We start from the raw sequence: 15,740 nt of genomic DNA, 5'->3' as shown, positions 1-15,740 counted from the left end.
TTACACATGTCATCGTATCCCAATTGCGTAGAAACATGATCATGCTTTTGATTACTTGATAGTTTGGCCCAGGCTCAATTACTTGCAAAGTACCGTCATATACCTAAAATATTGCGATGTTAACAAACAAACAAACAAACACACAAACAAAACACACACATACAAACAACAAAACACCAGAGGCGAAACATACTGAAATACTGTTCAAACCAGCGTTAATTCTAAGTCACTCACTCACTCTAACACTCACCATCAGGTATCCGTACTGTATCACCTTCTCTGTGTACTCCCCGAGCGTGAAGTCATCCAGCTCGGGCTTCTCCCACTCTCTACGTAAGGTGTTGGTAATGTCGGCGCCACTCTGTTTCGGTCCGGTCACATTTGACTTGCACCATCTACAGCACTGTTTCGCTTTACTGCAATATTGACCCGTGCAGATCCGGGTTAGAATTGATCCTCAGCGACCCATGCTTGTCGTAAGAGGCGTCTAATGGGATAAGGTGGTCAGGCTCGCTGACTTGTGTGACACATGTCATCGTATCCCAGTTGCGTAGATCGATGCTCATGATGTTGATCACTGGATTGTCTGGCCAAGACTCGATTATTTACAGAGTGCCGCCATATTTTGGAAAATTGCGGCGTAAAACTCACTCACTACTGCAATATAATGTATGTACTACTTAAAAGTAGGTAAGAAAAACAATTCCGATACTTTCATGCTACCATAGTTGATCTGTCAGCATAACTGTCGACACTACTGTAGTATAGACGATTTGGGCTTTCCCAGCAGCACTAGCAGTCGCAGTAGTAGTGAGTGAATTTAGTATTAGGCCACTTTTAGCAATATTCCAGCAATATCACGGCGGGGGACACCAGACGTGGGCTTCACACATTGTACCCATGTGGGGAATCGAACCCGGGTCTTCGGTGTGACGAGCGAACGCTTACCCACTCGGCTACCCCATCGCCCCCGCTGTATGATGGTTTTGTTGCTGTTTTACGCCGCACTCAGCAATATTCCATCGATATATCGGCGGTCTGTAAACAATCGATCCTGGACCATTGATCAACAATCCATTGATCAACATCATGAGCATCGATCTACGCAATTATGATACAATGACATGTGTCACCCAAGTCAGCGAGCCAGACCACCTGATCCCGTTTGTCGCCTCGTACGACAAGCATGAGTTACTCCGTAGTGGGACATTGGGCGTGTATAGGCTATAGTAATTGCATACGTTATGCGAAACCGTATTTTGTCGGTTTGTCTGTCTGACATTGTTTCGTCAGGTCATCAAAATCAAAAGAACCATCTTACGGCCAGATGAAGTCACGGACAAACTTGATGAAGGACTTGGCTATCATCAGGGCGATGACCTGGAAGGTCAGCTGGGACATACAAGTCCCCAGACAACTGTCTCTGTAGTTCCCGCCTCGACCAGTCACACTGGACATGTCTACCCTCTGTAAATACACGACCAGTGCAAATATATATAACTAAACACGCCATGTTCACTTAATCGATTAAAAGACACAGTTTAATTTAATGTATTTTTTAAATAACCTTTTACACATTTCTTATTCCATAATGTTACACGTGCCACTATTTTTTCTTGGACTTCGTGGAGTTCTTGAGAGTTTCATTGTTTTGTTTATTTTGTGGGATTTCACTGTTTTGTAGGATTTCTCTATGTTTTGTAGGATTTCTCTATGTTTTGTAGGATTTCACTGTGTTTTGTAGGATATCGCTATGTTTTGTAGGATATCGCTGTGTTTTGTAGGATATCGCTGTGTTCTGGAGAGTTTCACTGTTCTGTATATTTTCAATGTTTTTTAATATTCCCCTGCGTTCTGTTGGGTTTCACTGTTTAGTTTAATTTCACTGTGTTTTGTAAGATTTCACTGTTTTTGTAGGATTTCACATTGCTTTGGTAGTTTTGTATGGTTTAATCGCATTCCTTATGATCAAACCGTAGTATGTTGGGTTTCGTATGAACGGTTGTATTGCGTTCTGTAGGATTTCATGGTGTTTGTAGGGTTCTGTTGGGTTACCTATGTTCTGTCCAGGTTTACTGTGATGTGTAGGGTCTCTTGTTTATTTCAGTGTGATTTGTTGAATTTCAGTGGTTAGAAGGGTCAAAGTGTATTTTGTTGTGTTTCGTTGCGTTTGTGTACGGTTTCACTGCGTTCTGTAGCTTTTGGGGTTTCACAGTGTGCTAAGGATTTCAGTAGATTCTTTTGTACTTCATTATAACATTGATATATAATTCACGCTGAGTGTTTAAGATGTGATATAATTTGGGGACGTATGTTGTGCCCTTAAACCTACAATGGTCTTAAGTGCACAGAAATCATGAATATTCATGAGTGGGCGGAGCTTATGTCACTACGTCACATACACGGCACAACAGACGTATACCGGTGGTTACGTAGCCGCAAATTTAATTATACCGGGGGCGGTGGGGTAGTCTAGTTGTTAAAGCGTAGACTCGTCACGCCGAAGACCCGGGTTCGAATCCCCACATGGGTACAATGAGTGAAGCCCATTTCTGGTGTCCCCCGCCGTGATATTGCTGGAATATTGCTAAAAGCGACGTAAAACCAAACTCAGTCAGTCAGTCAGTCAGTTATATCGGCGACGCGTAAGCGACATGTCAACTGTAAGTGTTATGTGCATATGTATTGCAGAACGGGTGTCTCATTAGATATACGATGCTTTGTTGATATCGGTCACTAGTTTTTCTAGATTCGATTATTGCTATTGCTATAACTGGATTATTGTTATGTGCATTATTTACCAAATATATAAAAATAATGCATAACAGGCAAGTTTTACCTCTGACATGAAAGCGATGTAAAAAACAGGAGGAGTAACTATTGGCAAATTCGAATGCAAACAGCTTCATGATTAGCGCGTCGTCATGCTTGGACTGACTCTTGTGATTCTCTGAAACATAAATAAATAAATAAAAAAAAAAAAAAATAAATAAATAAATAAATAAAAAAATAAATAAAATAAATAAATAAATAAATAAATAAATAAATAAATAAATAAATAAATAATACTTTTATATAATCACTTCTGTTTGAAGTTACAGGCTTATCAAATATTACCTTTTTCATTCAGCCGGACGGCAAGCCTTTTGTACAGCTGAAAAAACACAAAACAACACAAACTAACACAACATGACACAAAACAAAATAATGTAATGTAAAGTTAAAACCAGATGTGAGCGAGTATGGTTTTACGCCGCTTTTAGCAATATTCCAGCTAATATCACGACAGGGGACACCAGAAATGGGCTTCACACATTGTACCCATGTGGGGAATCTAAATCGGGTCGACGACGTGACGAGCGAAAGCATTAACCACTAGGCTACCCAACCGCCCCTAAATTCGCTTACATTATTGATATGGCTCTCATGCTTGTCGGCACTGGGGATCGGATGTCAGGCTTCGTGGATTGGCTGCCTGCGAGCGTTAGAGACATATAGTTTGCTTTCTCACTAGCAGGTGTGCCCGGTACGCCCTCGATTATGTTTAAAGGTTGTCATAGTATTGCTGATACAGTGTAACCGTGTCATTTAACAACATCGAGTCAGTGAACGCAAATGTGGCAAGGAACATGTACTGAGCGTGGTCCTGTGCTTAAAGCTCAGGTCACAAATCGGTGACGTTAAGCAGCGTCGAGCTCGGAGAGTCCTTGGATGGGTGACCGTGTTTGGCAGCCTGACTTCTGAGAGTTTCTAGGACTTGAGTCCTACCCCACAACGAAGCACATGTGGCACATGTGGTCTCACCTTAGGCAAGTGAGTTTGTTCAAAATTGTCTCTGTTCACCCAGCAGGAAAATGGGTACCCGGTGGAAAAAGTCATATGACTATAACCTTCTAGCGCCTAACAGGCAGCCTGGGTTATCAGGGGTAATAATGTGTTGTGCTATTGATTGTTAGCGCTATGAGCATACCTGGTGTGGAGTTTGGCGCTATATAAATGGACACATATTATTATTATTATAATGTACTGACCCCTTGATCAGATCAGTAATAGTCTTGCGTGTTGAGTATACATCCGATGATGATGATGACGACGCCGGCAGCGATGATGATGATGATGATGATGATGATGATGATGATGATGACGACGACGACGACGACGACGACGACGATCAAAGATCAAAGTCGTGATGATGATGACGACGGCGATGATGATGATGATGATAATCCTACCCTTGGTCCAGAATCGTTATGATGATAGGGTTGAGGAACGATGACATAATAGTTGATGATAATGATGATGATGACGATTATGATGATGATACCTTGTCCAGAATCGTGATGGCGATAGCGTTGATGAACGATGACATTATAGTTGCGATGATGATAAGGATGATGACCTCACCTTGCCCAGAAGCGTGATGGAGATAGCGTTGATGAACGATGACATTATAGTTGTAAGGATGAGACATTCGTGCTCGTTATAACCGGGGCATATGTCTATCCTTAAAGTGATTTTGTAGATTACAACACCGACGACACTCGCCACCACCACGGCGACCTGTACATACAGAAGCTCATGTCAGACATCTCGGGAACAATATATCAACACTCAATATCATGCGGCCTCTTACTTTCATTCCTTTGTGGATATATTGAACATATACACGTGGAAAAAAATGTCGCAACACAAATAATTTTTGTTTTATAGCCCTCTATATTCATATCATAATTATGATGGTTTGTGTAATTATTTTTACTCTTCTGGCGCGCCGTACAATTATTTTAGAAATGAAGGTAAAATGTATATCATCAACTGATGACGTTGAGGACCGTCAGTGTTCAGGTCGACTACAAATGACAACTTATATGGAGGATACAGCCCTTCTCAGAATCACAAGTCAAGTGGCGTGCTAAAAACAGAGTGGCTTCCACATGGCCGTTTGTCCAACAGAATGGTCTGAAATCGAATAATATATCGGCGGGGTAGAGCGCCAAACGACCTATCAGGGTCCGTTGTTATTCCCAGAACACAAAGTGAGTGAGTGAGTGAGTGAGTATGTTTTTTACACCGCTTTTAGCAATATTCCAGCAACATCACGGCGAAGACACCAGAAAAGGGGCTTCACACATAGTACCCATGCGGGGAATCGAACCCGGGCCTTCGGCGTGACGAGCGAACGCTTTAACCACTAGGCTACCCCACCGTTCCCAGAGCACAAAGCAGCACGACTATACAACTGAGAAAGTCACTATGGAGGGTCAGGGATGTTATTGTGGTTGGCGGCGGTTACACCAGCTGTTGACATTGTGCTTGGTTATTCATATATATATACTTATGTGATTTCCTGTTTTTACGCCAGAATCTTGAAAACAATCGCACCTTTTTGACATCATACAACCGTGGTTATCAGCACTACAAAATGAATCGATTTTTTGCCATTCCAGTTTTCGTTCTTTGTGGGTTTCGATTTGCAATGAATTATTTCTTGAAGGTAATGTTTTAAAGTTGAGGTTTTAAAAAGTTCCTTTGCTGTGGTTAATGGTAACATATCGATAGTATAGAAATAGGGTGTTGCGATACTTTTTTCCATGTGTATATGCCATAGAAAGATAGACATATCCTCACCATGAGTATAGCAACAGCCACGGATATGGATATTCGTCCACACTGCAATAGTGTTTTACTTATACCCTACAAGAGAATACAAAACATATTAGGTTTAGTAATAAATCATATTAAAAACATGAACTAGTAATCTGTCATCTACAAAACCACAAAAGAGTCAATCGAACCCGGGTCTTCGGCGTGACGAGCGAATGCTTTAACCACGAGGCTATCCCACCACCCAAACTGCGAAAGAAAGTTTGAATTTGAAATTTGGATTTGAAGAAAACGTTAAAAATACCAACGTTATCAAAACTTTATCAGGCTGAAAACAGCCATGGAAACACTGCACACTAAAAGTTCAGAATACAATCATTTCTTATAGTGTTTTTATTTCAGTTTAACCCGCAATGAAACATGACCCAGCAGTTTGTATTTCTCAATTTCTCAATTACTTTTGAGCAAATACAGTGTCAAGATGACACATACGTCCATGTACTATTACAGGCAACAAAATAGTTGAGGGCTGTATATAGACCAAACCCTCCAGCCCAATGCCGTCGGGAGTCTGAAAGTGGGCACTGCGTGTTATATCATGAACAAGACCGCCTCCGTGGTGTAGTGGTTAGAGCGTCCGCTCGGAGAGCGGAAGGATGCGGGTTCGATCCCCGACCGCGTCATACCAAAAGGCGTTAAAAAATGGTACTTGTTGGTCCTGCCTGGTGCTCGGCGTTACTGGGTACAAAAAGGACTGGTCGGCTCGGAGTCAGTATAATGTGTCTGAGTGGGGTATTCATGCCTAACTGCGGCATGGTATCTCAGTGAGCTAGCACTATAAAACCAGCTTAAGTCTGGGCTAGTACAAGCAGGCACGCATACACACGCATGCACGTCGTCGTATGAGCAAAATATTCTCAAGTACGACGTTAAACCCCTTTTCACCTCACCTCATCATGAACACAATTTGAGCGAGACGGACACCGTTTTTACCATTTTCCTTCTCAATCACCCATGTAGACTGTACGATAGACTGCGCTTGCGTTGCAGATACAATATCATTAGGTTCACTGTGCCTATCAAAGGTAATTTACACCTGCCTTCAAACTAACGTGTGTAACGCAAAACGTATGCAAGGATGATTTACAATGCTAGATCAAACTTGGTATTTACTATTTGAACACGAATGTACATGGATGCCCTTTTCTATAAAGGAATTGTGTTTGAAAGACGTCACTAACTGAATTGTTTGGTTCGTTGTAGTCGGGTCGGTCAGGTTCAGTGGTCTGCAGATCCTTCACGTCCCACTCAAAGGCAAGCCTGGACGACTTTCTCTTCCAGAACTCCAAGAAGAATGTACCTGTTCAAACCAACACCGTTCCACTGATATATAATACTCAGAAGACGTTGAGGGTCAAAGGTAGATTTCAGCATGGCATTTAATTATGCTTCGGTTTGTGTCCGTGCGATGCAAACAGTTTTGCTGGTTTACAGACAGCCGCCGTTCGGATTAAAGAGTTTTCACTGTACAGTTCATTTACCGTTATTCTCCCATACAACGTGGCCCATATTTTATGTTTGATGAAAATCTACTACTTACCCCAAATGCATACCAGCATTGCAAAGAATGGGGTGGCGCCATTGTCGAATGTTAAGTGGATAAAGTTCATCAGTTCAAATAATTTCATTTTGATCCTGAAAAGAAATTCAACAGCTCATAATATATATGTCTGGTTCAGTACGTAGGACAAAGAGTAATGATGACAGTATGCATTGCATATAAGAGGAAGTGAGTGAGTTTAGTTTTAAGCCGCTTTTAGCAATATTCCAGCAATATCACGGCGGGGGACACCAGAAATGGGCTTCACATATTGTACCCATGCCGTACCGGGTCTTCGAAGTGACGAGCAAACGCCTTAACCGCTGCCCCCTCCGCCCCATTGCATATAAGGAGACTATACTAGTTATTTATTACACACCGTTTAGTCGTACGATAGCAATACAGTCGTGCAATATGACGAACGTAGGTGAATTCGGTATTTGTACTGATTTCCGTTTTCACGGCTGCAGGATTTCCTTTTTCAACTGATCCAATATTCGACAGTACTCGGTTCAAAAGTAATATTTGAAAAATTATAGCTATTAAATAGAACAGTGTCACATCGTATTCTGTTTCGTTTCTTGCGTGCTTACAACCTGGCGCTTGATTTGGTGACGTCAGGAGGAATTAGCACGTGTTTACATATGCGACCTTACGTTTCCTCGTGTTTACATGTGCGACCTTACGTTTGTAAACACGTGTTTACATGTGCGACCTTACGTTTACATGTGCCATACGTCCCTACCGCGGAGTGATTTTCAGGTCGCAGTTTCAATAGTGACGTTTAAAGTCAGATTATAGCAGTCTGTGTCATGAAAGAGGTGTGTAATAATTATACAATGTCATACAAGAACATTTGTACGTAATGGAATGGTTATATCATTCCTTTCCCAAAACTATCACGCATTGTCACGCGCTACGTTGCAGCAATTTGACGTGCAGAGTTGCGTCCCGTGGGAACGCATAAACCTTGTATTGTGGGCTCGATTGCCATATTCTCATTGATACTGTCTCATGTTTTTAAGCGTCATACACGTGCTCGTAGTTATCAACAAACGCCTAACATCTGCAGCACCTTGGGGCTTGCGACAGTCAGAGAAATGGAAGAATGCAAAAATATTTCGCTCGCTTTTGTTCCTGTTTTGCGTAAATAGGTGGTATGGAAATAGATATACTACCTTTGTAGAACTTACCCTTCTGTTCCATTCGTCGACCTGTCGCCACTGCTCTGCACACTGCTGTAGACGGAATACAAGATAGTTTATAGTTTATGTATTCTGTGCAATGTATAGTTTAGAGAGAGAGAGAGAGAGAGAGAGAGAGAGAGAGAGAGAGAGAGAGAGAGAGAGAGAGAGAGAGAGAGAGAGATAAGGAGAGAAAGAGGAGAGAGAGGGAGAAAGGGGAGAGAGAGGAGAGACAGATAAGGAGAGAAAGAAGAGAGAGAGGGAGAAAGGGGGAGAGAGAGGAGAGACAGATAAGGAGAGAAAGAAGAGAGAGAAACAGACAGATAGGGAAAGAAAGTGGAGAGAGCAAGAGAGAGGAGAGAGACAGGTAGGGAGAGAAAGTGAGTGGAGAGAGAGAGAGAGATAGAGAGAGAGAGAGAGAGAGAGAGAGAGAGAGGGAGAGGGAGAGAGAGAGAGACAGATAAGGAGAGAAAGAGGATAGAGAGAGAAAGAGGAGAGAGGAAGAATGCAAAAATATTTCGCTCGCTTTTGTTCCTGTTTTGCGTAAATAGGTGGTATGGAAATAGATATACTACCTTTGTAGAACTTACCCTTCTGTTCCATTCGTCGACCTGTCGCCACTGCTCTGCACACTGCTGTAGACGGAATACAAGATAGTTTATAGTTTATGTATTCTGTGCAATGTATAGTTTAGAGAGAGAGAGAGAGAGAGAGAGAGAGAGAGAGAGAGAGAGAGAGAGAGAGAGAGAGAGAGAGAGAGAGAGAGAGAGAGAGGGGAGAGGGGAGAGAGAGAGAGAGATAAGGAGAGAAAGAGGAGAGAGAGGGAGAAAGGGGGAGAGAGAGGAGAGACAGATAAGGAGAGAAAGAAGAGAGAGAAACAGACAGATAGGGAAAGAAAGTGGAGAGAGAGCAAGAGAGAGGAGAGAGACAGGTAGGGAGAGAAAGTGAGTGGAGAGAGAGAGAGAGAGAGAGAGAGAGAGAGAGAGAGAGAGAGAGAGAGAGAGAGAGAGAGACAGATAAGGAGAGAAAAGAGGAGAGGAGAGCAAGAGAGAGGGAGAGACAGGTAGGAGAGAAAGAGGAGAGAGAGAGAGAGAGGGAGAGAGATAGAGAGAGAGAGAGATAGAGAGAGAGAGAGAGGAGAGAGAGCAGAGAGAGAGAGACAGGTAGGAGAGGAGAGACAGATAAGGAGTGAAAGAGGAGAGAGAGAGAAGAGAGGAGAGAGAGAGGGAGAGAGGAGAGACAGATAAGAGAGAGAAAGAGGAGAGAGAGACAGACAGATAGGGAAAGAAAGTGGAGAGAGAGCAGAGAGAGAGGAGAGAGACAGGTAGGGAGACAAAGTGAGTGGAGAGAGAGAGAGAGAGAGAGAGAGAGAGAGAGAGAGAGAGAGAGAGAGAGAGAGAGAGAGAGAGAGAGAGAGAGAGAGAGAGAGAGAGAGAGAGAGAGAGAGAGAGAGAGACCCTTACAACTCGTTCTCCTACCAAGCTCGTTCAATTACACAATGCATACATTATGCATGAAGACATTGCAAGGTATTACGTTTCCGAGAAAAGCGTTACATTGATGACTATAGGTATTTTCACAGAAATAAAACTGAGCTATCGTTGTTACCTTGCTACTCTGAGTCCAACACCATAGAAAAACACAATCAGACCCGTAAGTACTGGTATCCATAGCGACGTGATAAAAAATCCTATCCATGCAAAATAAAAAGCTATCTTTTCTCCAAAGTAATTTCTGATTTTCCAGAGTGGTTGAAACTTATAGAACTTCTTAAATGATGCCCACTCTTGTTCCATCTTATCATATTCTTTATAGTCGTTGCTGCTGTTTTTGTGATTGGAATGGTTCCTGAAAGTACTGGAACTTCTGTTTTCGCTGCATGATGCTCCGACTGTGATTGCGTGGGGGATGAGACAGTCTTTCAGGGGTATCCCTGTCAAAATATAAACCAATTGAGTAAGTGTTTTATCATTTACGTCAAGTACTTTCATAATTTAGAAACGTTTCAGTGTTTAAGGTAATTAAAAGAAAACAATCAAATGTATTACTAATTTTTCTTGAACTGACTGGATGTAGGCTGGACTATGGCCCAAACTGAATAAAATAACATTGTTGCCCAGGAAGGTGGAACATCGTATTTTTACCCCTGTAGTTACAGCGATTCTAACTGTTCATTGGTTAAGTAATATGACATCACGTTGTTGCACAGTGCAGTCTAATAATTAGATGCCACCAAATGTCCTCACAGAAGAATGTTTCTGTGATTCTTATTGTAGAACTGTAACATTACATTCCTTCATTTTCCCCTTAAAATAGCAATACCCAGTAGCTGTTCCACAGTGAATTAGGACCAAAGACTCTGGATCGATGTAAAGAATTAATTCATTATTCATTCCCCATGGCCTACATATGCTCTATCCATATGACATACTTGAATTGATACGATATTTTGGCACATATTTTGGACTTCATTTTGTCACTCACCAAATTCATTTGAGTTCACCTAAACACATTTGTATAGAATATATGTTTATATCTACTGCTTCTGACAAAACCAAAAGGATAACATACCTTTAACATTAGGGTTTGGCGATGCATTGTATTCCGACAGGATGCGATGTGCCTGTGTGAAGACGTCAGATGGAAGTATACACATGTCAATATGTACTGCACCTTTCCATTTAAATGTCATTAAAAACAATCGTTGACGTCATTAATTTTCTGACGAACTACATTTGGTTTTCGCAAAGTGAGAACTCTTATTGCAACCGAGATAAATTATCTTAGGATATATTAATTTTGTTTCCATGGCAATTAAATCTTTGAGAACCCCTTTGTTGGCTTCCACAGCATCTTTGCATCATATGTGAAGACTTTGGCTGGCGTAACATGCTGCTGTCTTTAATATGCTTAGGATAATTATTGCATTCTCATGGACATAATAAGAGATTAAAGCATTCAAAGACTACCAAATAGACCATCTATAGCCACATTGATAGTTACGTGCAGTGTATTGTACATACATGGGCTGACCGCCTCCGTGGTGTAGTGGTTAGAGCGTCCGCCCGGAGAGCGAAAGGTCGCGGGTTCGATCCCCGACCGTGTCATACCAAAAGACGTTAAAATATGGTACTTGTTGGTCCCAGCCTGGCGCTCGGCATTAATGGGTACTACAAGGACTGGTCGGCTCGGAGTATAATGTGTCTGAGTGGGATATTCATGCTTCACTGCGGCATGGTATCTCAGTGGGCTAGCACTATAAAACCAGCTTCAGCCTGGGCTAGTACAAGCAGCCGCACATACACACACACACGCATGTACGTCGTCATATGAGCGAAATATTCGCAAGCACGAAAGTAAAACCCAATTTCACCTCACCTCACCTCACCTTACCTCACCTCACATACATGGGCTAAACAGGTCGGTTGCTTTCATCAGTTGATTTGGTGGATTTTTCTATCACCTTCAGTTTTGAACTTTTCATAATTACTCTTCATTTTCCAGTTTACACAAACACATCCATTCAGTGTGGCAAAGGCACAAACAGCATGTTCTTCAAGACTCAATGAACTTTATCGACATGTTGACGGATCTTTACGACCCTCAAATAATGATACTGAGCATATTAACGTTTCAACAATCATCTGTGGTAACTTAGACATATAAAATACCTTATGTTTTCCAAACGGTGGTGAATGGAAATAACGAAAGAATTGTGCTTTTTCAGATGTATATATATTTCACAGTTAAATATTGTATAAGTTGTACCTGTTTGTTCTTCTCTTATCTCCAGTAGCCTATGATGATGCATTTACGATGATATGCTTGTCTCTCATTCAAGTTTCCCCAATTTTTTTGAAATACATGTTTTAACAATATCACATTGTGCACTATGTGTTCATCAAAAGGTTTCATTGCCAGTGTATGAAATAAGGCCCGTCCGACCACCCGAGACGGACTAGACTTCTGACGGACGGTCCTAATATTCACCCAGCCAGCCCGATAGCCCTAAAGTTTTTAGATATTCAATACATCTGAATAAATTCACCATATCTTGGTGTCTGGTCTGGTTAAATCCATTTTGGGCTGGTAACATTTTTAAGTTACCAGGCCTGATGTCTGGCTGGGTTTTGTTCTTATTTCATACACTGGTCATTACCACATGACTTTATGAGTGAGTGAGTGAGTTTAGTTTTACGCCGCACTCAGCAACGTTCCAGCTATATAGCGGCGGTCTGTAAATAATCGAGTCTCGGCCAGACAATCCAGTGATCAAAAGCATGAGCATCAATCTGCGCAATTGACATGAACTTATGTCTACATACTCACCAGTAAAGATCTTAATGATGGTCTGAAGAAAGTTTGTTTGTTGTCAAACCCATCGAATTTGTCTCCCTTGCGTTGTACGAATGGTGCGCTGATGAGGTCGACTGCAACACAGTGGAGAAGGTGTATAGGAGGTTGCCACAACGATGACGTTGATGATGATGCAACGGTTGGTGTACACGACGTAGCTCCATTAATCGTGGATCCGAGATCCGAGATCCGAGAAACATAATTTAGGCGAACCGAGATTCGAACTCACTCATAGGTTCCTGATGAGCCCAAGGGAGGCAACTCAGCTATTTGCAACGTCCAGATAATGGAGGAACGTAGTGCATACAAAACCCGTAGAATTATGGATGATGCGAGGATGAATACGGTGAAATCTTTGAAGGGCATTTAGAAGTGGAATACATAAGGAAAGCAAAATTTATGGATGTGAACACTTCTTTATTGTGAATAACACGACGTTTCTGAGTGTATGATTGCTCCTTCATTAGGTGATCATCAGTACTTGTGTGAACATGAATTGTATATATACAAATGCTTTTAAATATATGGTTTTTTGCATTCATCAGGTGATCACGTTTCGGAGTGTATGCTTGCTCCTTCATCAGGTGATCACCTGATGAAGGAGAAAGCATACACTCAGAAACGTCGTGTTATTCACAATAAAGAAGTGTTGACATCCATAAATCTTGCTTTCCTTATGAAAAAGGTGATCAATGAAAAATCAATTATTTAAAAAGTATTTGTATAGATAAAATTCATGTCCACACAAGTAACAGGTTCATGGTCATATGCATCATGCTGTAAATATATTTTATTATATCAAACCTCCACCCCTTTGTGCATGATAACTATATGTTTTGTAGAACGTCCAATACTATTTCCATGGGATCGAATTCAAATTCTGCATAGCAAATGTTTGCTCATTGCATGCAAACAAAAGCGACAAAACCTTTTCCACACACAGAAGAAATCTCTGCCAAATGCAACGTCGATTGTTCAGTTGTGACTATATCATGAGTATATATTTGCTTCAGGATTATTACAGCTGTACGATGTTGTTTGTAAACACATCGAGTCTGGACCAGACAATCCAGTGATTGTCACCATACGATGACAGAGCATGTGTTTATGAATCACTATGAAATAGTGAGGATACCAGGTGTTCGCGAACAGGTGAGCGTATCCCGCCCCACCGGCGGCACCCGTCATAAACAGATGCTAAGTCTAGTCATTTGTTCAACAAACTTCGGGAACGTATGGTATAAGTTAAAATTGGGAATTGCATGGACATCATTTTTGTCCATGATGCATCAAATTTGGAAACTTCCTCCACATGTCAACCATAAAACATCTTGAAAGCTTTACTGAGGCCTTGAATGTTGTAACTTTGATCAGACAACTTCTGAGCAAGAGTGGTAGGAAAGCAGTTCAAATGTTCGTTTACCAGTTGGTTTATACAGACCTTCATTGTCTGTTGCAAGGTGATCTTCAAAGAATTTCGGTATAGACAGGCAGGTTGACTTCAACGTCGCCGCCTTCTCCTGAAAAAAATTCATAAACATTTGGAATGACACATGTACATTTTGATGTCTTTATATCCAGTTTTAGGTGTGAGTCAAACCTATAAAACAACCTTTATATTTAGCAGTACATTTTAATTAATGCAAGTCAACAAGTTAATTAGAAGGTTGTTCTATTGAACTTGATAAAGATGAAGTTTATTCCCCTAACTCCATAACTTCGTGCCGACAAAAGGTATATTTCTCATTATGTAGTGCGTAGTCCATGCATGCAGGTACATTGCTTTCCATGACATATTACCCATACATACAAGGGGCATATTCTCCATTACATAGTAGTCCATGCATGCAGATGTATTACTTCCCACGACATATTACCCATACATACATGGGGCATATTCTCCATTACATAGTAGTCCATGCATGCAGATATATTACTTCCCACGACATATTACCCATACATACAGGGGCATATTCTCCATTACATAGTAGTCCATGCATGCAGATATATTACTTCCAACGACATATTACCCATACATACAAGGGGCATATTCTCCATTACATAGTAGTCCATGCATGCAGATATATTACTTCCAACGACATTACATATTACCCATACATACAGGGGACATATTCTCCATTACATAGTAGTCCATGCATGCAGATATATTACTTCCCACGACATATTACCCATACATACAAGGGGCATATTCTCATGACATAGTAGTCCATGCATGCAGATATATTACTTCCCACGACATATTACCCATCCATACAGGGGGCATATTCTCCATTACATAGTAGTCCATGTATGCAGATATATTACTTCCCACGACATATTACCCATACATACATGGGGCATATTCTCCATTACATAGTAGTCCATGCATGCAGGTATATTACTTCCGGCGACATATTACCCATACATACAAGAGGCATATTCTCCATTACATAGTAGTCCATGCATGCAGATATATTACTTCCCATGATATATTACCCATACATACAGGGGGCATATTCTCCATTACCGGGGTATATGATATAACATGCATAGAAGAGGTACATTTTCCATTACAGAGTGAATATAGTTTTACGCCAATTTTAGCAATATTCCAGTAATATCACGGCGGAAGACACCAGAAATGGGCTACCTTACCGTCCCCATTACAGTGTAGTCCATGATACAAGTAGTCGTCATCATAAGTAATGTACTTGATGATGTATTCGGGAATGGATTTACAATGATGAAAGTAAAATCAACTTACACCCTTGAGAGGCATCTGAAGCTTCATTTTCTCAGCTTCCCTGCAGAGTTCCACGAAGCTACATCTGAGCAGGACGTATTGGGTCTTGGTGGCTACATCCGTGACAAAGTCTACACTGAACCCTTGGGATCTTAAGCACTCCACGTGGGATTTTTGCTTTTCAGAATTAGAAATACGAAGCACCAAGTCTGCCTTTATTAGCTTTTGCATTTCTGCCATTTTGGCTTAGAAC

General features: G+C 41.3%; 1 protein-coding gene across 1 annotated transcript; it reads right to left on the bottom strand.

Annotated features, from left to right (window-relative positions):
- Window positions 1-299: 299 nt before the first annotated feature.
- Window positions 300-15,740, bottom strand: LOC124262837 (anoctamin-4-like). The gene is made up of 15 exons (XM_046697404.1): window positions 15,509-15,740; window positions 14,186-14,264; window positions 12,718-12,818; window positions 10,960-11,011; window positions 9,997-10,321; window positions 8,979-9,023; window positions 8,398-8,442; window positions 7,205-7,299; window positions 6,846-6,964; window positions 5,629-5,694; window positions 4,405-4,560; window positions 3,118-3,154; window positions 2,840-2,950; window positions 1,322-1,467; window positions 300-416 (listed from the first exon to the last, which is right to left on the bottom strand). The coding sequence occupies exons 1-14, from the start codon at window positions 15,725-15,727 to the stop codon at window positions 1,334-1,336; spliced, it is 1,584 nt and encodes a 527-aa protein (XP_046553360.1). The 5' UTR covers window positions 15,728-15,740; the 3' UTR covers window positions 300-416; window positions 1,322-1,333.

This window comes from Haliotis rubra, unplaced genomic scaffold, assembly GCF_003918875.1.
Source record: "Haliotis rubra isolate DU_JTF1 unplaced genomic scaffold, ASM391887v1 Scf858, whole genome shotgun sequence".
Classification (NCBI taxonomy): domain Eukaryota; kingdom Metazoa; phylum Mollusca; class Gastropoda; order Lepetellida; family Haliotidae; genus Haliotis; species Haliotis rubra.
Note: the sequence above shows the minus strand (reverse complement) of the source record. Positions and strands in the feature narration are given on the sequence as shown.